Genomic DNA, 24,933 nt, shown 5'->3' with positions numbered 1-24,933 from the left:
AGACGGTCCAACATGTGGATCACACAAGGAAGTAAACCAAGACTGCCTCTCCTTATAAACCCAAGTAGAATGCTTACCCAAAAAAATAATAAAAAAGGAAAAAGAAAGGCAGAGTAAATGCTTAATTAACAGTGAAGTCTATCACTATCTGCCCAATGCCAACGATGAGACGGAATATTAAATAGTTGTCTGTATTTCATCTTGCTAGGTAACACCAATTAAATTACGAAAAACGATGAGACTTGATTACTTATCGTGAAAATGGCAGGAGGTTCGAATTAAAAAAAAAAAGACAATGCATGAATAATAATATTTAGATTAAATAAAAAAAGGAATAATTTCATGTAAGTGTCTGAAGTACTACCGTTTTCTTAAAAGATGGCATAAAATAGATATTGTTTCAAATAAGAGTAAGGTCTCAAATTCGCTAGCTAGCTTTTTCCGACGATTTTGCAAGTGCAACTTTGTTCCAAAATTTGCAACAAGTAAAAAATGAGTAAAATTTAAAAAACCCAAAAGTCCAAAATGAATTCTGACTAGGGTTTTTCGTGACTTTGATCTTCATCTTGCCGATTGTCCGTTTAGGTCATATCTGTTGTTCTCAGCTCGATGATCTGACCGAGGTTAGCTACCGGAGTCCCGGTCCACATGATCCTCAATCGTGTCCGTCGTTCTTGCGTTCCTTCGTTACCCTTAAGTATTCGGGTGATCTCATGCTATTGTCGGAACGAGTTCCATCGTCGAGGCTTTGTTGTTTGAAGGGCAACTAAAAAATTTTCCTGGCCACAGTTGATAGAAATGTCATTATCTTAGATGCACATGAAGATGAGAATCTTGGTTTACTGCTCTGCGCCCCAAAATTCTTTTGTGGTTAATACAATAGTTGATAGGGTTCAGTTTGTGAACTGGACTGTGTTTACCGGTGAATATGGCTAAAGTACACTTGCCCTACTAATGCCAAGATCCAACAGTGGCTGCTTAGGGCCTGTTTGGTAACGTGCCAAATAGTAAAAATTTCTGTTCTTTTATTCCCAGAAATAGTTTGGAAACAGAAATGCGTTTGGTAAACTTTTTGTTCCTCGGCACATTTTTGCAAAAATTTGTGCCGAGAAACAGTTTTGGAAGAGAAACAAGAAGTAAAAAAAGTTGCTTCTTGTTTCTCGGCACAATTTTGAGAATCAGTTTTTTTCTTCTTTTTTTTTTTTTCTTTTCTTATTTTTGTTCTTCCCTGTGAGCCGGCCGTCGATCGCCGGCGCCGGCCGGCGACGGCCACGCCCCGGGGCCGGCGAGGGCGTCACGGCCCTCGCCGGCCGCCGGCGGAGCGAGGTCGCCCTCGCCGGCGAGGGCGAGGCTGGACCCTCGCCGCCCGGGCGAGGCGGCCTCGCCCGGATCGAGCGAGGCCGAGCCTCGCCGTCCGTCGCGACGGCGAGGTCCGCCTCGCCGTGGGTTGCGACGGCGAGGCTCGGCCTAGCCTAGATCTGGTGAGGCCGAGCCTCGCCGTCGCGACCCACGGCGAGGTCGGCCGCCGTGGGTCGCGACGGCGAGGCTCGGCCTCGCCGGATCTGGGCGAGGCCGAGCCTCGCCGTCTCTGGGTGAGGCCGCCTCGCCCAGGCGGCGAGGGTCCAGCCCTCGTCCTCGCCGGCGAGGGCGACCCTCCCCCGCGAGGGCGACCCTCGCCTCCGCCGGCGGCCGGCGAGGTCCGTGACGCCCTCGCCGGCCCCGGGCCGTGGCCCGGTCGCCGGTCGCCGGCGACCGGCCCTGGCCAAAGAAGAAAGTAGAAAGAAAAAAAAAATTTAAACAATTCAAAATATTATTTAGGAACAGAAATTTTGTGTAGTTACCAAATGCATTTCTATTCTTTTCTACTCTAGGAATAGAAATTTTGGACAGTTTATCAAACGCCTTCAAATACCCAGAAATTGTTTCCGGGCACAGAATAAAAAAAAATCATTTCTATTCAGAAGTAGCGCCGGGCACAGAATGGTATTCATGCGCACCCTTAACCCTTTCTCCTTTTTAGGTCATAACAAAAGAATCACTTCTGTCTGCCCAGGTAAGAATTCGTTCAAACTTAAATTTTCTTTGCGCACACCATTGTTCTGTCGTTCGAGTGTTTTCTGTGACTTGGCCTCGTTGTCAAAGACACATGGGATTGGCGAAGGCTGCTGGACTTGTTATCGTGCTTGCTGTGATCAAGGGTGTTTCACATGCTATTGTTGGCCAGATGCTTGCTACTTCAACGAAGTCTATATTTTATAAGGCAAACGGACCTTGACAAGTCCTTAAAAGGCCTTGACAAGTCCTTAAAAGGCCACATCTGGACCACGAGATGTAAAAATGAAGTTGGGTATTGCTGGGGTCCAGGTAAGAAAAAAGATTCTAATCCACCAGGGGGATTGAGGTGTGCGGGCAACCGGCACGTTAAAATAAGAAACGCATGGGTGGAGCCCACCCGGTTGTGGATAGGCCGCTCAAGCCCCCAGTGGCGATGAACTCTAGGGCGATCTCCAACCTAGCCCTAGAGGGAGCTAAGATGGGATTGGCGAAGGGTGATGAGCTCGTAATCATGCTTGCTGTGATCAAGGGTGTTTCATATGCTATTGTTGGCGAGATGCTTGCTGCTTAATCGAAGTCTATATTATATAAGGTAAACGAAGGACCGCCTGAGTAAACTTCGCAAACTTCAAATGGCAGCACGATCACCTCTTTCAGCTTCAGGAAAATATCAGCCAGTCATGAACTTGCATCCACAACAGACAGACTTGACTCCTGATGGCAGCATAAGCAACTCTTCCCAATTCAGCACACCACAGCAGCCACAAACTCAAAAGAAGACTAAATAGCATTAGATAAGCTAAAACTGATCCACATTGTTTGACAGAAAAAAAAAAAGAAACATCCCGACACAAGAAATCTTCGCACTTCGGCAGATCTACACAACGTTAAGATGCTCCCTGAACAGATCTATACATACCCATTCATATCTACTAATGATTACAAAAGAAAAAGAAATTAGTTTGTGTTGCTGGTCTTGTTTCTCTTGCATATCTCAAAATAATTGCTCGTCTTCCACCAGTTTTATGTTGAGGTCCTTACATCCTCCTCTTTACCGACAATCCAATTGAAAAATGGATAACTAGGTCCAGACAAAGTTAAGCACAAACAAGAACACTTTTCGGATGAAATCAAGGGCAGATGGATGCCCACATCCTCTCTCTTTATAAGCGCTGCGCTAGAAGAAATGGAGTGGCGATATACTAAGAAAAGCAAAGCAGAATAAGAGAGGGTGAAAAATTTTGTTTCGAAACTCCAAAGTTAAGCGTGCTCAGACTAAATCACTATCCTGATGGGTGACCTATTGGGAAAGTGCCTGCTTGTACGTCAAAGCTACAAAATCGTGAAACTCGGTATGTGATAGGCTAAAATGAACAATATCTCAAGTGAGTTAATTCAGGGATATTAAAGATAAGAGGGAAATTGTAATATAAAATGGGCAGCGCAATTTTCACTCCCATTTTGGCTAAGAGACTCCTTTTTTTAATTTTACTTACCGAAATACCGTCATCTTTCTCTTTCAATTTCTTGATTCTTTTTTTATCAAGCTGTTGATACTTAATTTTTGCTCATCCGTTTTAGGTTAATTACATAAAATAAAGGGGGGTAATTTTTAACGCCTAAACATGAATAATTTTCATTAAATTGCATGGCATATATACATTAGGTGCATTGGCATTAATGGGGTATATTAGCCATATTTTCCTTGTTAAAAAATCAACAACAAAAAATTCCGGTCCGATCCGACCCGGTTCGAGTGGGCCGGATCAGCCCGGCCCGGTCCTTTTTTTTTTTCCTTTCTTCCTTCCTCGCGCGGGCCGTCCCAGTCTCTTTTCCCTTTGGCCCTGCCCGCAACTGTTTTTCTTCCCCCCCTTTCTATCATTCTCGGCCAGGGGGGGACCAGAGGAGACGGGCGTACAACAGCAGCGGAGCGACGCTCTGGCAGGGACAGAACGGAACGTCGACGCGCAGGGCAGAGACCACGCGACGCCGGGGGAGCAGAGGCCAGAGGTGTAGCCGTGGTCCTCGGGCTATCCTCTATAATACAGCCGTTTAGGTCTCTGTACTTCATAACCGAGCTGCAAATCACATGAGGCGTCACAGAGGTCACATATATACGTCCTCCTCTTTTGCTTTTTCTAATATTGTATAGGCCAGGCCGAGTTCTATAGAAGGAAAGTCTCTCTCTTCGTACATTTCTTATGTCATTCCAACTGGCAGATTTGATGGACTCAGATCAAAGAAATGCGAGCAGGATGTTGAATTACATCAATCGCTTCCTGCCGAGTGCAATGGCAAGATGTATCTATAGAAGTTTTTGTAGAATTTACTCTAGACAAAAGCTAAGCAACAGCTGATAGCCATGAAAATTCCAAAAAATGTGCTTCAGTCTGTGAGAACGGGAAATCGCTAAGTATGAATGAAGAAGATGAAGGAAATACCAGTGGCTTTGACTAGTTTGAAGAGGCAACTGACGAGCATAGCTCAGACAAGCCTCTTCAAAATCTCCTGGACGATTCTGTTTTTATCTCTCCTGATCTATATGAATTTTTGCACTCAACCCCTCCAAATCTTGTGTAAGGTTGCCTATGGGTCTTGCTATACAGGTCAGTCTCTTTGTCATCTTGCTGTAGAGAACCCTGACACATAGTGCCAAGTGGTTCTTCCACATCTCTTTACCAAGCTAAAGGTCTCATATAAACTTTTGACACAAACGTCCATGTTTTGCGAATTTTAATTTTTATAGTTATCGTTTTAAATGAGGGAGAGACATGGTATCTCACTGCGTACACTTATCCGCAAGAGTGCTGACCTTTCTGGCCCCTGTTTTGCTGGTACGTCACTTCCAATGTTCAGCTGTACTTGCCCTAGCGAAATCTCTTCGGTTGATGTTTAGGAAGAGAAGTTTAAGAGATTTCAATATGAGAGGCGGCACACAATCCTTTTGTTTTACTCCATCTTCTAGCGAGTAAAGGCAAGTGATGATGCCGGTGTCATATGTGCCTAGATTGTTGGCAACATGCAAGGAGCAGTGTTTGGTCGCATGCTAGAACGCCCCTTAAAACCTACAGCGAAAAGGAAATATCAGGTGATCCATAACATTCTTGATTTTATTGTCTTTCTATTTAGAATCATATTGCTTTCTGTCTTGATTGAGATATCTTAGTCTTCTTTCTTGATTCGAAGGCTCCTTTTTGTAATGGGTCCTTGGTTTACTCGCGGGGGACAAACCAAACATTTGTATTCACAACCTTATATGGGCAAACCGAGATTGTCTCGACCAACTGGTAAGCACTTTCGGTCATCATGCAACTTGAATTTTACCTTTGTGGAGACTGTTGGATAAGGATATCTTCACGGAAGAAATAATGTACTTTCCTTTTGCCTCGAACAGTGTTCCTGTCTACGGTATAATTGATCATACTGATCCAAGTAAAAAGGAGGACAAAAGAATAAAATTATCTTTGACGTGCATTGAGTGGTTGACTCTTTAGCATCCGAGTTTCGTGGGGGATTTGAAGTCCTGAATTCAGCATTATTAAGATCTCAATATCCTCCAGGTCAATAGACTATTCTATTCTAATTTGCTGCTGTAGTGGCATCCACAGTCTATGATGATTTGTTTCCGGACACGCGCAATCAAGGCAACAGATTTCTTATTCATATACCAAATTTTTTACTCGTCTTTGAGCATCATCTACAACGACAAAGACTAATTGTAGCATCCAGTTCAGTGCCGAATCTTTACAAATTGAGAGCTTGAAAGTTACTCAGTCAAACCTAGTCGCATCATGGAGTGTCATTCTCAAAACAGAGATCATCACTGGGAGATGTAACCTGCATCTGGAGAGGGGCTGACTGCCATGATAGGGAGAAACAAGAGTTTCCAAATAGATAGCAGCAGATTCGATAAAGTTAGGTTGGATGGGATACTTCTTGCAAGTATTATCCTCCGGATTGAACAGAACCATCTGGCACAGACCATTCTGAAAGACGATTTTTTTGCTCCTCGTATAAGCGATGGGGAACTTCCCGTTTTTGATCTGGTTTATGGAGGCCAAGACACTGATCAATTTTGTCCACGATCCTCCTCTCTCACCGTACTCATTCGTTATCCACGATTAAAGGCGCCCTTGTATATGAACAGACTGGCCCCGTGAATCCCGAGTCCCGCGAAAACCCCCTTTCCCGTGAAAGCCATGTTCCCAACCACTCGGGGGACCAGAAGGATCCGGCAGAATTTCTCTTCCGACAAATCAAATGACATAATCAGAGTCCCATTGTTTCTGCTCCAATCAATGACGCACCAATGTAAGGCCCCGCTCCTAAAAACTCCTCGGCGGTAGTCGGAGGGGAGGCTTTCTTGTTGGGCTCGTATGTTTCTCCAAGAACCGGACTTGAGCAAAAATATCGCCATCTGCCATTCTTCACTAGAACGGCCAATCTGCACTATTTTGTAGTCATCAGCTCGAGGGTCATATCCAAATCCACTGTATAACTTATCTTGAGCAAAATAATCGGGCAATTACCTAGACTCCTTGGTCGTCGGGTTATATATGAGAGATCTACGGGAGCCGTCAATCGAAGCTGTGTAACTTTAACACACCAAGCCATCGCAAGTCCCCACGATGTAGGAGTGCGTCCAAAAATCCAAGTTCATCCTTTGCTCATGAGACTCCACCACCGCGCGATCATCGCCATCGCCGCCGCTGCCGTCGAGCGCTTCGTGGTCTACGGTCTCGAAGGGGCTGTTCTTGATGATCCTCTGGTTAGGAATCATTTGCAGATGCATCCTGGCAAAGCCCGGCTCGCTTATCAACGACCGCCAGCCTTGGTCTCGAAGGGGCTGTTCTTGATGATCCTCTGGTTAGGAATCATTTGCAGATGCATCCTGGCAAAGCCCGGCTCGCTTATCAACGACCGCCAGCCTTTGTGGACACATTTGAATCGCATGAAGATATCGTCGGTGAAAGTCTCTGACATCGCGGAGGTCGAGTGGCGGCTGGGCGGCGGAGGGAAGAGAGAGCGGGGGTAAGGTTGTCAAATGGACATATATTCCCACATATATAATATGCTCTCACTTTGTGGATTTCCCATAATATTCTTCGCAGAACAAAGTGTCGCATTATAAATATATGTATCTCATCTGAAAACTAATACAAGAAAAGTAATTCACCATGGTCTGGTTAAGTCGAATTTAGATAAAAAGGAAGCTGTAATTTTTTGTAAAGAAAAACCGAAGAATGTCTGAGGAGTTGGGCTTGGGACAGGCCAAATTAAATTTTTGGGCTGTCCAAAGATCATTAAAACCTTTCAATTCATACAATCTCAGCGTCAAAGACCAACAAAATTGAAAGAACGACGAAAGCTCCACATTTTAATGAAAAGATCACTAGAGTTTGCTTCCTAATGCTCTGTAAAAGTATGTACATTCAACAACCTGTATAATTACTTCCATTGGCCTATCTTCTCTTTTCTGGTAATGATTCGAGGTTTTTGTACTACCTTCGCATGTCAGCAGAAACTATACTTTGTCTGACAAAGTCACGCTACAAAGAGTCGGTTGACTTGGTTAGCATGATGCTACTTCCGTGTAATCCTTTTCCTCCCTCCGGCATTGCTCCTCGGCACAGCCTTTGATGTTCCTGCATCCACAGTTTCTTCCTTGCTTTTCGCATCGTCACTCATTTCCTCATCAAAAGTCTCTGTCTTTTCTGCGGACTCTTCATCTTCTTGTGCAAATTTCCCAGCCGCATCCTGCTTGGCCAGCTGATCGCGAAGGTCTCTAAGTTTTGCTTTCTTCGTGTTCAAGACACCAAGAAACTACAAGTAAAAAAATGCTAAGTCAGTCCCACATTCCAATGGTTAAATTTCTTCATTTACTTTAGCAGGCATTCCTACCCTGCTTTATCAGTTTTAGTGTTATTGCATCTTCCTCGTCCAGGAAAACCAAAAATGACAGCTGCTGCTTTTGATAAAAGGATTATTGTGTGAATAGTACTGGTAGCATGCACGGTATTGTGACGACCATCAAACAAGGAACAAAGTAAAAGCATACCAAGTCACGAAACATATCAAAAGAAATGCTAAAGAACAAAGTTTTCTAAATCTGCTGCATACATCCTTTTTATTATGGTCCAAAGAATCCCGAGAAACATCTGGAGATAAAGAGCCCGTTTGGTTCGACTTTGGGGAAATGCAAATACCTTTGGGCTAAAAGGGTTTTCCAAAATGCAAGTAGTGTTTAGTAAGTGTTTTTTAAAATCAACTCGGGCCAAAGGACTTTTGCTAATATTTAAAATATAAAAAAAAAGCTCCGGCGGAGCTTAACCACCGGCTACCGCCGCCGGCCAGATCTGGTCGCCAGCCAACCGCCGCCTGGGGTCGCCGGACCTCGGGCGTCGCCGGGGTCGCGCGACCCCCAGGCGGCGGTCGCCGGGGTCGCGCGACCCCCAGGCGGCGGTCGCCGGCCGCCGGACCTGCCTCTGAGGAAGATGAACAGTCGCAATGAACGGTGCAAGTTGCATTCCAAAAATGGAACTTCTCAAGGCACCTCCACCCTTGCATTGGCCAAAAGTCTCTTGGAGTGCATTCCAAATGCAATTGCATCTCCCCAAAATGAGTAAAAAAAGTTGCCAAACACCATTTGCATTTGGCCAAGGGACTTTAGAACCCAAATGAGCATTCCAAATGCTGAACCAAACGGAGCCAAAAAACTACTAGAAGAAAGAGATGACAATGGGTATGCTCAACATTTAAGCTTTGCACAACCCACTCCAATAGGACTGGTTCTGGTATGACACTGGATCAGTAATATGTTATAAGTACGAAAGTGTACCTTTGCATAGATTGCCGACTCAAATTCCGTCTTCTCATTGTTGAATCTCTCGCTTTGAGCTAGACATTTCTCGGCTTCCAGTTTCATCCTCTCAAACGATTTAGTTTTGCTCACAACTTCTTCCTGCACAAGCATGCATGTAAAGCAGTTAAACACCTGGGGGCTCTGCAGTGTCATGACAAGGACAACAAAAGATTTCAGCCTGATAAATGATTGAAGGGGCCGACTTCAAGATATATCTTTATGAGACAAATTCTTGGAGTGTGCAGGGTCACAAGAAATGTAAGGGTTCACTTCACATTGCTTTAATTGATACCCATGACTTGCAATTGTATCCAGCCATGTACTTTATGCGAATCAACCAACACTTCAAGCACTATTGGACCACATAATTGTTTGACGCTCAATATACATGTAAGCTGACCCTTAGAAATGCGCTCAAAGTACATGGATACAACAGCTCTAACAAAGTCACTAAAGCTGTCTACCAATCAACCGAGAAATACATAACCAAAGTAAACCTAGGAGAATGTATCAAGAATGTGCAATCTTACACTTAGTCTTATATTGGCATCCAGAAGAAAGTCCAAGATTCCTGAAGTAGTCTTCTTACGATCCGGTGAAGGTCGACATTTCCATCGCCACTCTAGTTTGGTCCCTTCTTTCTCAAACGTCCACGACAACTGCAGAATCCCTTATCTTATCATATGCAACAATCAATTTAAGTTTGCCAATCAATCAACAGGAGCAGAATAGTAGAACAGCAACCAAAAGACAGATTGAGCATCTTTGAGCAATACCAGCAAAGCAAATTTACATTTATTCTATATATTATTACTGCATAAGATGGAAGCAGCATTAAGCCTGGATGGCAGCCATATCCAATCCTTATACCCTGCTAAAAAACTATCAAACCACAATTCTCCAGCTTATTTCATTGATAGAATAATCGCACATTTCACATAAACAGTTTCCAGTTAAACTTCATGCTTCCTGCTCAGCTCCATGTAATCATCTCAAAATTCTCCATCCAACAATCCAAATTAATACATCAACCACAGTTCCAATAGAGAATGCCTCAAGTCCCCGATTACCATATATGCCACTAACAAAAGCAGGGTTCACATAGCACTCCCTTCCTAATGACCCGCATTTTCCCACCAGATTCCAATAAACTAAAGATGACAAAACTAAACCAATCAAAACTTTAAAAAGACAGTAAGTGACGGGAAAAAGTGAAAGAACCAACTCTTCTATTCCCATCACCAGCATCAGTGAACTTATAAACCGAACCAGGCTGTTGAAACCCCAAATAACGCTCGGCCAATTCAATGTACTCGGACACCGGCTGGTCCCACTGAGCCGCTCTCTCTATCACTTCCTCTTCAGATGCTACCGAAAGAACGAAAAAAGCCAAAATGAATCAAAACCCAGATACCAAATTCATCACAAAAAGCGAATTTCCCACAAAAAAAAAAGTACTTTTCTATGCAGAAAATTGGGTCCGTGTCAAAAACAGAACCGCGAGGATTAAAAAAAATCGAAACCCAGATACCAAAATCATCAAAAAAAGCAAAATTTTCCAGTAAAGATACGTGATTCATGCGAAACAAGAACTGGGTCTTGATAAAAGATGGTACCTTGGCAATCCCAAGCATCGAGGCCGTCAGTGATGGAGAGGTCGAAGCGGGTGTCGAACCATGTGGCCTTGACGAAGATGGGTTCGGTCTTCTTGGGTTCGCTGGGCTTTGGGAGTACAAGCTTTAGGCAGCTGTGCCTTGGGGTTTCCATTTTCGCTTTGCTTGCTCGGTGTGCGACTTCTGTGAGAAGCTGGGAAGGAGAGAGAGAAGAGGGATGAGCTTGATTCGGGGTTTCTTCATATACTAAATTGTTTGTGCGATGCTTGTAAGGAACTTGAAAGGGTCCATGTGTATTCTTCCCACCTCTAGTGAGGTCTTCTCACTACGTTGTATTTCCTTTGTTGACCAAACATATGAATAGGAACAAAAGAAATAATTTTTTTTGTTTTTTCTTATTTTCTCGTACAAATCAAGAATTTCTACGATATCGTATAATCTCTTTTTATACGAGTCTTGAACTAGTTCACGGTGTGTTACAACTTTTATAATTTTAATTACGGCTACACGTCATGATATTGCGTGGTGCACTTATACATCGGAGTAGTGTCCAATTCCAACTCAAATTCGATTCCTAAATTTTTATACACTTGGGCTGCGAGGTATTGCAATTTGCAATCTTCCATTCAGGTTGCCTAACCGGTGGTAGGGTTGTTTGGTTTTGGCTTGTCGGAGGGCACGAAAATTAGCTCAAATATCACTTCATTATAATTATAAAAAAGAAATGGCTAATTCCAAAAAAAACAAAACATTAATTTTACCTTGAGCTTGAACTTTTTTTATCTCAATAAAAAGCACCAGCATTGTTTGATAAAAACAGTCAAAGTCGTGAAATATTATCTTATTTGACAAAAACATCCCTATTCCGGTAGCCAGAAACGTCACTTGCTCGCTTGCCGGAGAACATTTGACCGGCGGGCAAGCTAATGTCCTTATTTGAGATTTATCTAAGCCATTTCGAGTTTTTATATAAAACAATATCCACTTCGGGTCCTTATTTAAAAAAAAAATAGTGCCACTTTGGATTCTTATTCAAAAGTTTCCCTTAAATGTATTAAGGAAGCAATTCTCACAACATTTTACTAATGAGTTGAAGACTCGGGAACCCAACATTCTGGCCGGTCGGCAAGTTCATGTCCTCATTTGAGATTGGTCAAGTCATTTCGGATTTTTATTTAAAATAATATCCACTTCGGATCTTTATTTTTAAAAAAAATTAGAGCCACTTTGGATTCTTATTCGAAATTTTCCCTTAAATGTATTAAGGAAGCATAACACCCACCATTTTACTACCCAACATTCAGGCCGCAGCCGATGTCTTCATTCGAGATTGATCTAGCTATGTCGGATCTTTATTTAAAACAATATCCACTTTGAATCGCTATTTTAAAAAAAAATTAGCGCCACTTTGGATTCTTATTCGGAAAATAACATTTACTAATGAGTTGATGATGACTCGGGAACCCAAACATTCTGTTCTTCCATACATTATTTTGCTCAATGCAACAGATTCTTTTTCACTGGTAAATATTTTATTGGCCAACACCCAAGACACCCACCACTAAGCAGGAATCAGAACACTGATCAGTGATCACCCCCACATGCGACGCTTTAAGCACTAAACTACAAAAAGCTCACGTCCCCCCTCGTCAGATTGCACTCTCACTCTCGTTCCCTCTCGTGGTGACCACTGGGACGCACGCATTCCATCGCAGGCTGAAGCTCCTGCGCTCGGTGTCCGCGGCAGCATCATATCATCCCATTTCATCTCCCGGATTGGAGGCGAACCCAGAAGCCAGAATCAAGAAACAGAGGCAAAAGATGGGTCTGCTGAGGTCATCTCCTTCGCTCTCACTTGGGTTTCTGCTGCTGTCCCTCTCCTCGGTGTCTGCGGTCTTGGCTCACGCTGAGGCGGAAGACCCGACAATCCGAACGATGGAGGAGTTCTCGGGATACCCATTTCGGGAATCGCCTTCTTGGGTCGCCGATCCTCTCTCTTCCTTGCCCGTCGAGGGCGAAAATCTTCAAAAGCAGGTAGTTCTCATGCCTTCTCTCTCTCTCTCTCTCTCTCTCTCTCTCTCTCTCTCTCTCTCTCTCTCTCTCATGTGTCGTTCTTTGTTTGTTTCAGCTGGTGGTCAGCGTTTATAAAAAAGTTAAGCTCTTTTTTTTTTTTAATGATCAGATTGACGAGCTTGCGAGTTTATCCGATGCGCCCGCTCCATCAGTGACGAGGGTCCTTTACACTGACAAGGATGTGATGGCCCGCAGGTATCGATACTGTCACAAAATGTTCAATTTGGTTGCTCTTCATTATGTTCGTATGTTGTTTCGGATTTCTCTGACTCGAGCAATCTTTAGAATTATTAGTAGGAGGATGGTATGTGTATATTGAACTAACAAGATATGTCTATGGAGCCAGGATAAAGCTATAAACAAGTGATGTGGATTAAAAGAAAAGTACCCCTTTTGTTTTTTTTTTCGTGTAAATTGGACGGAAACGACATGTTGAGAGTTGATTGGAGAGTAAAATCAGATAAGAACCAGCATGCTAAATGATCCATCAAACGGAGCACGAAGAGATTGAAACTGAGCCTTGATTTTATATTATAAATTTGAACTAAAAGCTTAAGGTGTTAGGTAGAGCTGGATATATGCATACAAGGCTGGATAAACACAGTCAACTGGTGCCGTGTGTTGACTATTCTGATTTTAGCCTTATGGTTAAATACAGAAGAGGATTGTGTACTGTTTTAGGTCCTATGTCAATCTCACAAGGTTGTGATTGCTAGAGACTTGCAACTTTGTGGGTGATGAGGTGAGTTTGTATTTGGTCATGCTCAACCATGGGATAGATTGACGTTTCTTTCCTTCGTTCAAAATGTAGAATCTCATGTTTGCTCTCTATCATGAGTAGAGGTAGCTGATGCAAAATTTAATACATAATTTCTAAAGAATTGTTTCATATTTTTGGAATTTTAGTTGGAACGCGCATTAATTTCTGTCTCACTCTTGTGAGCATGCATAGATATTCTCATTGTAGACACATGCAGAGGACACAGCCAGACATGTAGGAAGGGAGCGTTGAATCATTGTTACCGATTACCTGGAGTATTGACGATTGAATTGACGATTCTTTTATGATGCTTTAAAGTTGAAGGCGAACTTTCTTGTCTTTCTTTTTCATTGATTTTCAGTGACTTAGCTTTCTCGTTTGATTTGCTAAGAGAATGCAACAAAGTTAGACTGGATGGAATGTAGCTTTATTGATAAACTTTTTCCAGTCATAGCTACAGTGACATAACTATTGAGTGAAAAGCATGTAGTCCTTATGGCTAGTGTTGGCCATCCAACTATATGATCATCATCCTTCTTCTGACTTTCTCACCACCAAATCCTAACTAGGACCTTACTTGGTGTAAGCTGTAAACTGAAGCCCATGTTGATCATGATCGGTCCATGCAAATGTGCTCTTTGATCCTTAATATGCTAGTACTGAAAGGATAGGAAGACTTGACTCTGAAATATGAATGTTTTTTGTGATTTGAGAACATTATAGTTCACCATTTGAAGTGCTTATGAAGGATTTGTAATGCTGAATTTACATATAATTTCTTTTGCAACTTGTGTGTTCTTGTGACCTCTTTGTTTCACTTATTGAACTATTAATCTCAGGTACGTTAAGAACTTGATGGGACTTGCTGGCCTGTCTGTTAGAGAGGATGCTGTGGGTAACATATTCGGTCGATGGTGAGGTTTTATCTGTTTAAACTTTCAGTGAATATCTTTGTGTTGCCTTAAATTGATGGTACCGAGATTTAGATTTGAGACATTTGCAAGCCAATCTTGTCATATATGTTGCAAAACTTAAGCCTTCTGATTGGTTACTTTGGATCTGCTTATCAAAATTGGGGTCTTCTCTTATGTTTCTGTACTCATAACTTTCATTGCCCATATTTTAGCTTGAACTATGCAAATTGCCATGTATATGAACATTTTACCCTCAATGTTGCAGGGAAGGCCTTGAACCAGAGCTTCCTGCTGTCGCTACAGGTTCTCACATGGATGCTATTCCTTACTCCGGAAAGTACGATGGAGTTGTTGGTGTTCTGGGAGCCATAGAGGCCATTAATGTACTAAGAAGGTTCGCGACTGGCTCATTTTTTAAATTCAGTTCTCTAACACGTGCTTTTTGGTATAGGAGCAACAATTGAGCACCTTAGGCTCGAGGATTCTGTGCTTATTATAAAAACAAATGCTGGACTTTGCTTGCTGCTTGTGAATTGTAAAATAAATTGATCCCCAAGAACAATATTTGTTAGGAGTAGCATCTTGCACCAGGGACTGAATGATTAAAACAAAAGCATTCTCAAGTTTGAACCTTGACTAAGTATGCTATACATTGGATTCTGTGTATCTTTGGATGTCTTCACTTGTCTGTGTTTCATCTTGTTAACATTTGCTTGAATCTATTATATTGTTCTTCTCAAACTAGCTAATGGTTTCAGGTCAGGCTTCAAGCCGAAAAGATCACTGGAGATTATAGTGTTCACTTCAGAAGAACCTACACGCTTTGGAATTAGTTGTTTGGGAAGGTTGGGACTACATGGAGTAAATTACTTGTGCTCATACACTTATTATTCATGTCAGTCGTGCTTTAAAACAAGTTGTTTGAGTGTATCTTCAGACTTACACTCGCATGATTCTACAAATACACATGGCTTGCAGGTAGTAATTAAATTATCCCTCTTAGTGGCTAAGCTTTTTAACAAGGAACCTTAAATTTGCAGCCGCTTAATGGCGGGGAGCAAGGCACTCTTGAAGGCACTGGAAACAACAGTCGACATTCACAATATATCCTTTCTAGACGCCGCCAAATATGCTGGTTATGCGCAAGATCCAGTGGATTTAATGAGCATATTTCTAAAGAAAGGAGCTTATGCTGGTTTCGTGGAGTTGCACATAGAGCAGGGCCCTATTCTTGAAGAGGAAGGTTGGGTCTTGTTTGTACCTTCAGGCCAATCTCTTAATCATCGCACATCATCTGTTTATTCTGCATTCTTTTTTCCACAGGTATATCTATTGGCATAGTAACTGCTATTGCTGCTCCTGCAAGCATAAAAGTAGACTTTGAAGGAGGTGGGGGACATGCAGGTGCTGTGTTGATGCCGTACAGGTCAGTGCACTTCATCAAGAAGTTCTTTAACAGCTAAAGTTAAACCAATTTTAGGTTTTCTATCATTAGGGTGGTTTATGATTTTTGAACATGATCATCGAGATAGAATTCTTTGACGGAAAAACTTTTACTCCATTTTTTGCTTGTTTTATTTTGAATTTTCATTTTCATGCTGTAAGTCATCTGCTTCTTGCTTAGGCAGTTTCAGTACTTTTCTTATATCTATTTATGTGGAGAAAGACAACTTTCGTTTTCTTCTTCTTAAGCAGATAAAATGCTTCATGCTAGTATACTTGAATTCCATTTCCTTGCCTTAAAGTTTTTCTATTGTAAGGTCAAATTGGCACTTTTTAGCATCTTGCTTTTCAGTCCACAATGAGTGGATTAATTTCCTTGGCAGAAATGATGCTGGACTGGCAGCGGCGGAGCTGGCATTAGCTGTTGAGAAGCATGTTTTAGAATCTGGATCCATAGATACTGTTGGGACAGTGGGTATGTAACTTCTTTGTTTTTTCACATCTAACTACAAAAGATTTGTAAGTCAAATACATATTCAGTCTAGTCTTTTCATCGAGGTATCCTGCAACTTCATCCCGGAGCAATCAACAGCATCCCCAGCAAATCGCACCTGGAAATAGGTAAATCTTTTTGTTTGCGGATAACTTTTAGTGAGTGTCTGATTGGTCATACCAACATCTATTATTGTCTCCGATAATAGAATTTATTTAATGTGTTTCACTGTTAGCAATGAATATTTCAAGCAAATGATATGTTCCGCACATGGGCATTCTCATAGAACTGAGTGATGTTATCGCCCTATTGATTGGTATGCAAACATGTAATTTTGTTCCTGATGATTTGGCAGATACTCGTGATATTGATGAAGAAAGAAGAAATGTTGTAATGGAGAAGATACATCAATCCGCTATTAGGATTGCCAAAGACCGTGGTGTCAAGCTTGCCGAGTTTAAGATTGTCAATCAGGATCCACCAGCTCTTTCTGATGAATCGGTCATTAGGGCAATGGAATCTGCATCAAAGGATCTGAAGCTGTCTCACAAGTTAATGATCAGTAGAGCTTATCACGATTCGCTGTTTATGGCCAGGTAATGCATGCAAAATGAGAAGATCTCTCTTTGTCGAGAGAGAGAGAGCAAGAGAGAGAATTTAAACATTACCGTCCAGCTGCTTATTGCAAAAGACAACATAGCAAAGGAAATCGTACCTCTGGTCCTTGCTTTAGCTTTACAATTCAGTCCTTTATTTCCCTCCCCATTCCGAGAATCAGTAGCGTCATCTCAAGTAATGCTAAAATTGCAGCCAAATGTCAGGAGACGATGTTTATGCCATATTTCTCCAACGTGATGGCACAGTCACTAATTTTCTTAGTCATTGCTCTGCAGGGTTTCTCCAATGGGCATGATATTTATTCCCTGCTACAAAGGTTTGAGCTCCCCATGTTTTCTTTCCACAATCACTGTCATATTGTCATGGAGGCATGTCAATACGATACTCTATATTCACCCTTTTTCGAAGCATTAGGTTTTCTCAGCGTGCGTCAGTTAAGTTTGGTTCATACTGTCGAGAAGGCATGTTACTCTCGATTGGATTGTGCAATTCTACCACTAAAAGGCTTCATGAGCTTGCTTCTTTAATCATATGCAGTATGAATTATATCAAGTGCTATTTTTGGGAAGTACAGCATTTGTTGGAGCATCACATGGTATTTTGGAACACCTAGGTGTCAGTCCGCGTGTATTGTTCTGGAGGACATAAATCAGGCACATGTTGAACATTAGAATGTCCATTTGCTTGGTTATCAACTAAGTAAAGGAACAATGCGGTTGGTAATAATAATATTGTCTGCTTTGGTTTGGCAGGATACAGTCACAGACCTGAAGAGCATTCTTCCATTCAGGACATAACCAATGGGATCAAGGTACTAGCCTTGACCCTCGCGAAGCTGTCACTCAAATGAAACCACTTTCTTCGATGTAAATTGTTAATTACCACGACTTGTTCTTCATATATGGAAGTGTTTTTCGTATTCTCCTCCCATGGCATTGTATTCAATCTCTCATCAGGGCGCTCAAACATGAACTTCGCAGCCCTCTTGAGCTATTATAATTTGCGGGGTTGTGACAAACATTCTTTCTTTTTCTCAAAACTTGGGAGAACACGATCCCATTGAAGTATTGAACCATGCCGATTAGAAATGATGAGAATGTACTACAAAACCAAACAGATACAGGTACTCCATGTTCTGCTATTTTTCAAGTAAAAAACAGTGTTTCTGTTTTACGGAGCTTGATTGGTAAGATCTCTCTTGCTGCTCTAAGAAAAGGTGTACAGAGGTTACAAACACGTAAACTCCACTTGAAGGCCAAAGAGATCCTGTCATCTCTGGCGATAGTTGCACAACTCCATGCCTACCGACAGCAACCTAATATTATCCGATGTTGTTCATAGTTTGAGACTTCTCCAAATGAGAAAATGGTCTAAGAATTCCTCACCTGGATTTGGCCCATCATGGTTTGGATACATCACGGCGGTTACCATGCGAGTTCAGTGTGGATCCCATAAAAATCCAACAGCGGTGGCCATATCGGATTCATAGACCCGGATCTAGACAGATATATTAGGTGACATTCGCCATATGAAAAAGTCTTGCTGGTAATTCAAGTTATCCATTTGAGGGGTGATGCGTTGCTCTATTAGAGAGGTTGGTATTGTCTTCTTTGACACTCCCTCTCAGCATCTACTTCACGAGCATATCACAAAACCTTGTTTCTTTTTGTAGGTAGCGTCACTACTCCCTCCATCAGCTTCTCTCTTATAACTATACAATACATGTACTACTCGAATCGAATTGCCAAAAAGAAACAAAGAGAAGTACTTAAGCTAGCGAAGTTTTACGACGTACATTACCAAAAATGCAAACTACAATACATTATATCACTCTACAACACGATAAGATTATCGTTCAGTCGCAAGTACGCTGAACGGGCTCTCTGTTCCAAATAATTTAAAGAGGATGCGAGGGCTTTATCAAAAGGGTTATGACAGCACAATCAAACATGGGGCCTAAAGCAATGATTTGAAGGAAGGCTTTCTCTTTCAACCCAAATTTTGGAACTAATCAAAGACATGAATGTCTTAACCACACCAACATCTGAGACCCCACTTTTGCAAGCATCTTGACGTCGTGCCTAAAGCTTTTGCTGTCTTTGCTAAATCACATGAAAAGGAAAATAGATAAATGCAATTGCAAAAATGGTAATGCTTAGATGGGATGGAATGAGACGTTACTTCTTCATTGGATATGGTGAAGCTCAAGCTTAGTGCCCTTGACTCCGTCATGCCTAGAATCTGATATTTTAGGCTTAATTTCTCTCAGGCAGTGGAAAGAGCACACAACTCTAGGAATATCTCTTATTAGAAAACTCGGTTATTTCGGTACCGATCAAATCGATGTTGGTAAGTGGCTCAAATATAAGTTAGAAAGTCCCCTTTTTCGTTGGTAAATTTTCGTTTAAAATAATAGTAAGAAACTAAAATCAAGTTGGTAATTTCGTTTTAAGAGTTGGTAACTCGAATGTGATCGGATAAAAATTGATAATATAATATAATTTGGTAATTTAACCTGTCAAAAAGCTTTTAGGTTTGATGTACGAGGTGGTGAGTAAAGACGGTTCGTTATTAGAAAGGTGGGTATTGCGGAATCAATTAAATCGGTTGAGTTGCTAAGTAACTTGAATAAAAGTGGGTAAATAACTCAAATGTAGCTGGTAATTTGATACATGAGTTTGTTAAGTATTTTCACTAAAAGTTAGTAATTCGGAATCTATGAAATAAAAGTTGATAGGTGGTTTAAATAAAAGTGAGTAACTGCTGATAACTTCATATTCGGGAAAAGTTTAGAACATCCTCATATTAAGATCAGCAATTTCATATACGAATTTGTAACTTTAACCAGATGATAAGTTACGCAAATAAAAGTCGAGAATTTATTGAAACCGCCGGTAATTTAGAAGCGATCGGATAAAAATCGATAATATTTTATACGCAATTTACTGCTAACTCTTTTAAAGTAACAAATCTTCCAAGAAATGAACGGCACACGAAAATGGTCAAATAAAATTCTGACAAAAAAATAATATTACATCTTAACGCCGTTAACCAAGAAACTGCAGGATTTAAGGAAGTAAAGAGAAAACACTCAAGTTTCACAACGCAGAGACACTCAGCCAGACAAGTCCTTCAGTCTTAGAAAGCAAGAGTTAAGCTGTGAGTTTCTTTACAACATTCTACCCGTGTTACTGCTGTTGGTGTTTCTTGTTCTTGTTCCAAGCTTCATTTCCTGAATCTGGTCGTCACGCCTTCTACTTTTGTGCCATGAATGAGGGTCGAATCGCATTTCGTGTGTTGTTAGTGTGCAACACTTTCGTTTATAGGTTCTCCTGGGAGTTATTAAGTAGGTAACCATTGTTGGTGCTTCTTCTGTGGGTGGCCCTCCTTCATTTGCTTCGATGTTTCATTGAGTTCTTGGGGTCGATTGGTTTGTGTACCGTGTGCTTCAAGATTCTTTTGTTTGCTAATCAGAAAGGGATAGAGAGAGATCTTAATCGACCCACTACAATCTCGTTGCTCAATTCATGTCTTATTGCACATTTAGTGCTCATTCTAAGGAATGATATGGTACTGTACCTCGTGATAATGAAAGACTTGAGATATTTTCCCCTTTTTTTCCTTGAGAAATCGGTATTCTCTTTTCGTTCATGAGCTATAAGGGGTGATGGACTTCAATAACATGTTTTGTTATGATTAATGAGTGCAGATAAGTAGCGGATATCGGCTTAATTACACTCTGGGGGATTCTCTTTTCGTTCATGAGCTATAAGAGATGATTGACTTCGATAACATGTTTTATTAAGATTAATGAGTGCAGATAAGTAGTGGATGTCGGCTTAATTACACTCTGTATGAGTGATGGACCATATGATCTACATCTGAAACTAAAAGAAGATGAAAAATAAAATAAAGGGCAGGTTGAAATGAAGCAAATGATATATGTTCTTTTCAAGTTTTGGCACTGCGCTCGATTCTTTACCTGATTTATTTTGCCATATGATCCTACATCGTAGTCTGTGCAATGCTTCAGTGAAATGGTGGTGGTGATCACGGAGATATGCATGGATAAGGAGCCGGATTGTGTCGTAGCACATTCGAACGGCGATTGCCATGATCCCAGTCCTGAATCTCTTCCCAATCAGTGCGATCTTGCAGACTCAAAGGACAATGTTGCTGGAGATCCCGAACTTCAAAGTTCAGAGGAGAGCTCAGAAACAAGGGAGTATGAAGTGAAGGAATGTACAAACGAAAGCTCGGTCGTGACATCCTCCAAGGCAAAACGCGCCGGAAAATTTGAAAAGGATCAAACAGTGTTGAGCTCAAAAAATGAGGCCAGATCAGATGCTGAGAGAGCAAAGGAGGGTAAAAAGTCGAAATCATCTGTTAAGGATTCATCAAAGAGGACAGCGCAGCATAATAACCGAACTAAGTACACCGTTCCACACCCTTTTTCCCTCGCAACCGAAAAGCGCGCTTCATTTGGAGCTCGTCCCGCTGATGATACTATGAAGGTATCCAATGGTAAACCAGTGCAGCGTTCTCATGCCATGCAGCCAAATCAGGTGACCCCAAGACAAGTGAGTCTGAGTTCAAACTTGGAACATCAAGCAATATCATATACATTCACTTAACACTTAGATTATATACGTAATGTTTGCAGTAAGTTGCACACGGAAATGTAACAAAAAGATTTGAGCACAGTCATGAGATCTGGACCTAAGACTTTGGTTCTTCATTCTTATATTAAAGACTAATTCCAGAGAACTGCCCCTTTGCTCTGCATATATCACTGCTTATTTAGGAATCGTATCGACCATTGGAACAATTATAGTGAAATCTATCAGGCAATTGACTCTTGTACCCTGTCAAACATACACTTCATGTTCTAGGATGATGTGCAAGTTAATTCTTTTTGGCTGCAGCAGTTGATGGATTTGGTATCGAGAAAGTCCTTGTTCCGATATAACAAGAAGGGTCCAGATGAGGAAGACTCTTTATCTGTCTCTTCGTGGTATGCTCTTATTGCCACGGCCTAAATTTCTACCCCTTTTCAAGCTGCCTTCTTATTCTTTCTTCTCCACTTGTATACTGTGTTTTCTCCATTATATGAAGCACTATCGCATCCAGACAAGGCGCAAAATCACGAATGACTCCTGCATCAGCTCCAGTATTTAGAAGCACCGAACGTGCGGAGAAAAGGCGAGAGGTAAAGCTTCCAGGAAACTTTATATACCCCTTCCACCTTTTGAACTGATACATCTGGGTGATGCATAGATAATGCCCATATTAGTTGCTTTGTTAATCCAAATTTTGCCCTCTCCCTTCATTTTCCTTAGTTTCTTTCAAAGTTGGAGGAGAAACACCGAGCGCTGGAGGCACAAAAGGTCCAGGCTGATGCGAGGAACACGGTTAGTTGCATTCGAGGATGTCATGTGCAAACTTTTTTTTTCCCAGCTTTGTTTCTGTGCTCCTTAGATCCGCACATATTTAGTGATTAATGAATGCAATATGTAATGAATGTAATTGCCGCTGTCTCTTTGTCGCTCTTGAAACTTCAAAGGAGGAGAGAGAAGCAACTATCAAGCAACTCAGAAAGAACTTGACGTTTAAGGCTAACCCAATGCCGAGCTTCTACTATGAGGGTCCTCCGCCTAAGGTTGAACTGAAAAAGGTAATATACCGTAGAAATCAGAGCTTATCATAGATCATTGACAAAGAGATCTTGCCGTGGATGAAGTTTCATTTTTCCTTAGTGTAGTGATCTTTGCAAATGTCCATAACAAGCTCAAATACTATCTTTTGAACCTTCGTGATCGCAGATACCGACGACACGTGCAAAATCTCCAAGACTCGGTCGCAGGAAGAGCTGCGGTGATGTCAATTTTTTTCCAGAAGGGTGAGAGTAAGGCAAATTCGTGCTCGGGGACATTTCCATGAATCTGAGCAATGGGGAGAAAACAAAAGAAAGGAGTGAGTATACTGGTGTCGGTCCGTGTGTGAATAAAGTTCAGTGTGAACTCTCATAAATGAGAAATTTAGGAGAGTTGATTGAGCCGTGGATAAGTTATCTAAGTTATAAGAAGGAAAGGGTTTCATTTTCCTTCGTTTCCCCGAGTGTCTCATCTTCTAATTGCTGGGCCTGGAGGATTTCTTGCATTGGCCTGTGTAACTTATGAAATGTATCTGTGTTATTTTACATAGAAAGGGAGTTCCCATTTTCTGATAAGAGCAAATTTCGCGTATCATCTGTTTTCTTCGCCAAGTTTCTCCGCCTTCTGCTTGCTTGCTGCATGATCTCTTCAGGAGTAAGCGTTTTTTGTTATTTGGACTACGTGATCTGGCTCGACATCTTCGATGATGTGAAGTTATGCCATATTACTGAACACCTTTGTCAAGACAGTACTTGCTTGATGCAATGATTCGCGAGGAATCTATCGAGTCTGGATGCACAAATTCGGCTAACCAGATGCGCACCGCAAGGTGAACAAGTACCCCGGTTCTCGACAGAGGACCCTCCGACACTTGAGTCAAAAAGAGTGTACTTGCATTGCTCACACTTAATTGTGCTGCTGCGGAAAACATGCCTCGCGTTCTCGGGAGTTGCTCCATCAACTGGATTCTCTCCTTCCTTTAGGATCGAACGAACTGCGATCCGAAGAGCGGTGGATCATAGCCGGGGCATGCGGCAAGAGGATTGATCGCTGACTTGCTGATTTCTGTTGGTATCACCAGCCGGGGCATGCGGCAAGAGGATTGATCGCTGACTTACTGGGCTCTGCTTGCTCCTCCACTCCATTTTACAATGCCACTGAGAAAAACAGTGCCTTTCAAAGTGAAAAAACATATATGTCATGTTCTGCTTCTGGACATTTTTGCAGCATTTTTGCAGCATTTTTGGACAATTTTTACAAAGAAAACAAGCCGCGTCAGCAAGAACTACATTGACGGAATTTAAAATTTTGACGTACATAATTGAATAGAGAAAAAAAATTTAGGTGCACAGTTGAAACGCGATCTAAAGTTCAGATACTTGAAATATCATTGTTTCTTAGAAAAAGTCGACTCACGAAATATATATATAAAGGACTTAAAATACCATAACATATAGTCCGAGCATTAGGTGATATGCGATAGTCACTTTGAGCGAAGATCATGAATTATACTCGTGCGATGAACGGCAGGCCTTTTTATTTCGTGAATGTTGAGATCAGTCATTTTTCATTCGATCTAAAAAACTAAAACCGCAATAACCGCATCCACATTTCTACTTCACTAACCCAGGACCAATATGCTACGATTTGGGGTAAGGCTACCTAGGTTTTCTTACTCGTGCCCAAACATTGTAAAAAGCAGGAGAGATGGTTTCCATCCATTGTCGTTTTCTTTTTCTTTGCGAAACAAGCAACCGGACTAGTTCAACCCGAGAATTGGAGTGAACCGGTACTACTCTATCGTTTGCGGGCCAATTTTGGGAAGAACCCATCTGGTTGTCGCGTCCAAAATCCTCGAACCGGCCTTTAACTGGTTCGACTTTTCTGTTCTTACGATAGAACTGCCGACTCAACTCGGGAACCGATCAAACCGAATTAAAAATCGATTTTATATATCTTATTTAAACAAAAATGACGAGATACAACCAAAGAGAAAGGAAACCCCATGATCTCCATTCTAAGCAGGTGCACAAGACCACTCTGACTAGCAAGACCAAAACTAACCATAACCTCAAAATTCGACACACAACATTAATTATTTGATTTGGGAACTGGCCCGGAATCATAATTATAACCAGTGCGGTCCCAATTTCCAAAACCGGGGCATGGAAAGTAAGGTAGCGAATGATAATCATTCTGTTCCGGATTGAGTTCCTGAAACAGAAATAGATTTTTCTATTTCTGGTTCCAAGATGAGTTTCTGATAAAAGAAACCCGTTTGATAAAAAAAATTCATATTTTTCTAGAAAATAGGAAATTTGTTGAATTTTTTCAAAAAAAATCAAAAAATCAAAAATTTCAAAACTTCATAGAATGACTTAAAATACCCGTGGCCGCCCACTTTTAGTGAAACTTAAATTTTTTTAAGTGCCCAAAAAAAATCAAAAA

General features: G+C 41.5%; 3 protein-coding genes and 1 pseudogene across 9 annotated transcripts; 2 read left to right on the top strand and 2 right to left on the bottom strand.

Moving 5' to 3' along the window:
- Window positions 1-5,559: 5,559 nt before the first annotated feature.
- LOC130139175 (F-box/kelch-repeat protein At3g06240-like) lies at window positions 5,560-6,847 on the bottom strand (annotated as a pseudogene).
- Window positions 6,848-7,336: 489 nt separating this feature from the next.
- LOC115677662 (DNA repair protein XRCC4) lies at window positions 7,337-10,827 on the bottom strand. The gene is made up of 5 exons (XM_056310321.1): window positions 10,534-10,827; window positions 10,143-10,285; window positions 9,448-9,576; window positions 8,894-9,016; window positions 7,337-7,878 (listed from the first exon to the last, which is right to left on the bottom strand). Exons 1-5 carry the CDS (start codon window positions 10,682-10,684, stop codon window positions 7,639-7,641), a joined length of 786 nt encoding a protein of 261 aa, XP_056166296.1. The 5' UTR covers window positions 10,685-10,827; the 3' UTR covers window positions 7,337-7,638.
- Window positions 10,828-12,222: 1,395 nt separating this feature from the next.
- Window positions 12,223-17,898, top strand: LOC115677703 (ureidoglycolate hydrolase). The gene is made up of 12 exons (XM_030600915.2): window positions 12,223-12,564; window positions 12,713-12,798; window positions 14,203-14,277; window positions 14,543-14,671; window positions 15,036-15,122; window positions 15,318-15,520; window positions 15,601-15,703; window positions 16,104-16,195; window positions 16,279-16,341; window positions 16,569-16,809; window positions 17,107-17,147; window positions 17,584-17,898. The coding sequence occupies exons 1-12, from the start codon at window positions 12,352-12,354 to the stop codon at window positions 17,679-17,681; spliced, it is 1,431 nt and encodes a 476-aa protein (XP_030456775.1). The 5' UTR covers window positions 12,223-12,351; the 3' UTR covers window positions 17,682-17,898.
- A 1,960-nt stretch (window positions 17,899-19,858) lies between these two features.
- On the top strand, window positions 19,859-23,067 carry LOC115677628 (protein WVD2-like 3). Of its 7 annotated transcripts, none has more exons than XM_030600813.2 (7): window positions 19,859-19,990; window positions 20,848-21,411; window positions 21,757-21,845; window positions 21,947-22,040; window positions 22,171-22,242; window positions 22,395-22,505; window positions 22,654-23,067. In XM_030600813.2, the coding sequence occupies exons 2-7, from the start codon at window positions 20,869-20,871 to the stop codon at window positions 22,732-22,734; spliced, it is 990 nt and encodes a 329-aa protein (XP_030456673.1). In that variant the 5' UTR covers window positions 19,859-19,990; window positions 20,848-20,868; the 3' UTR covers window positions 22,735-23,067. The 7 variants fall into 7 exon arrangements, with proteins under 7 accessions (XP_030456673.1, XP_056176805.1, XP_056176797.1 ...); XM_056320830.1 differs by having other exon boundaries at window positions 19,922-19,990; window positions 20,865-21,411; XM_056320822.1 differs by lacking the exon at window positions 19,859-19,990 and adding an exon at window positions 20,003-20,181 and having other exon boundaries at window positions 20,865-21,411; window positions 21,760-21,845.
- Window positions 23,068-24,933: the final 1,866 nt, after the last annotated feature.

The sequence above is a fragment of the Syzygium oleosum genome, unplaced genomic scaffold, assembly GCF_021117445.2.
Source record: "Syzygium oleosum isolate NSW1041296 unplaced genomic scaffold, Sole_v2.1 Sole_v2.01, whole genome shotgun sequence".
NCBI classification, from domain to species: domain Eukaryota; kingdom Viridiplantae; phylum Streptophyta; class Magnoliopsida; order Myrtales; family Myrtaceae; genus Syzygium; species Syzygium oleosum.
This window is presented reverse-complemented; position numbering and strand designations above follow the sequence as displayed.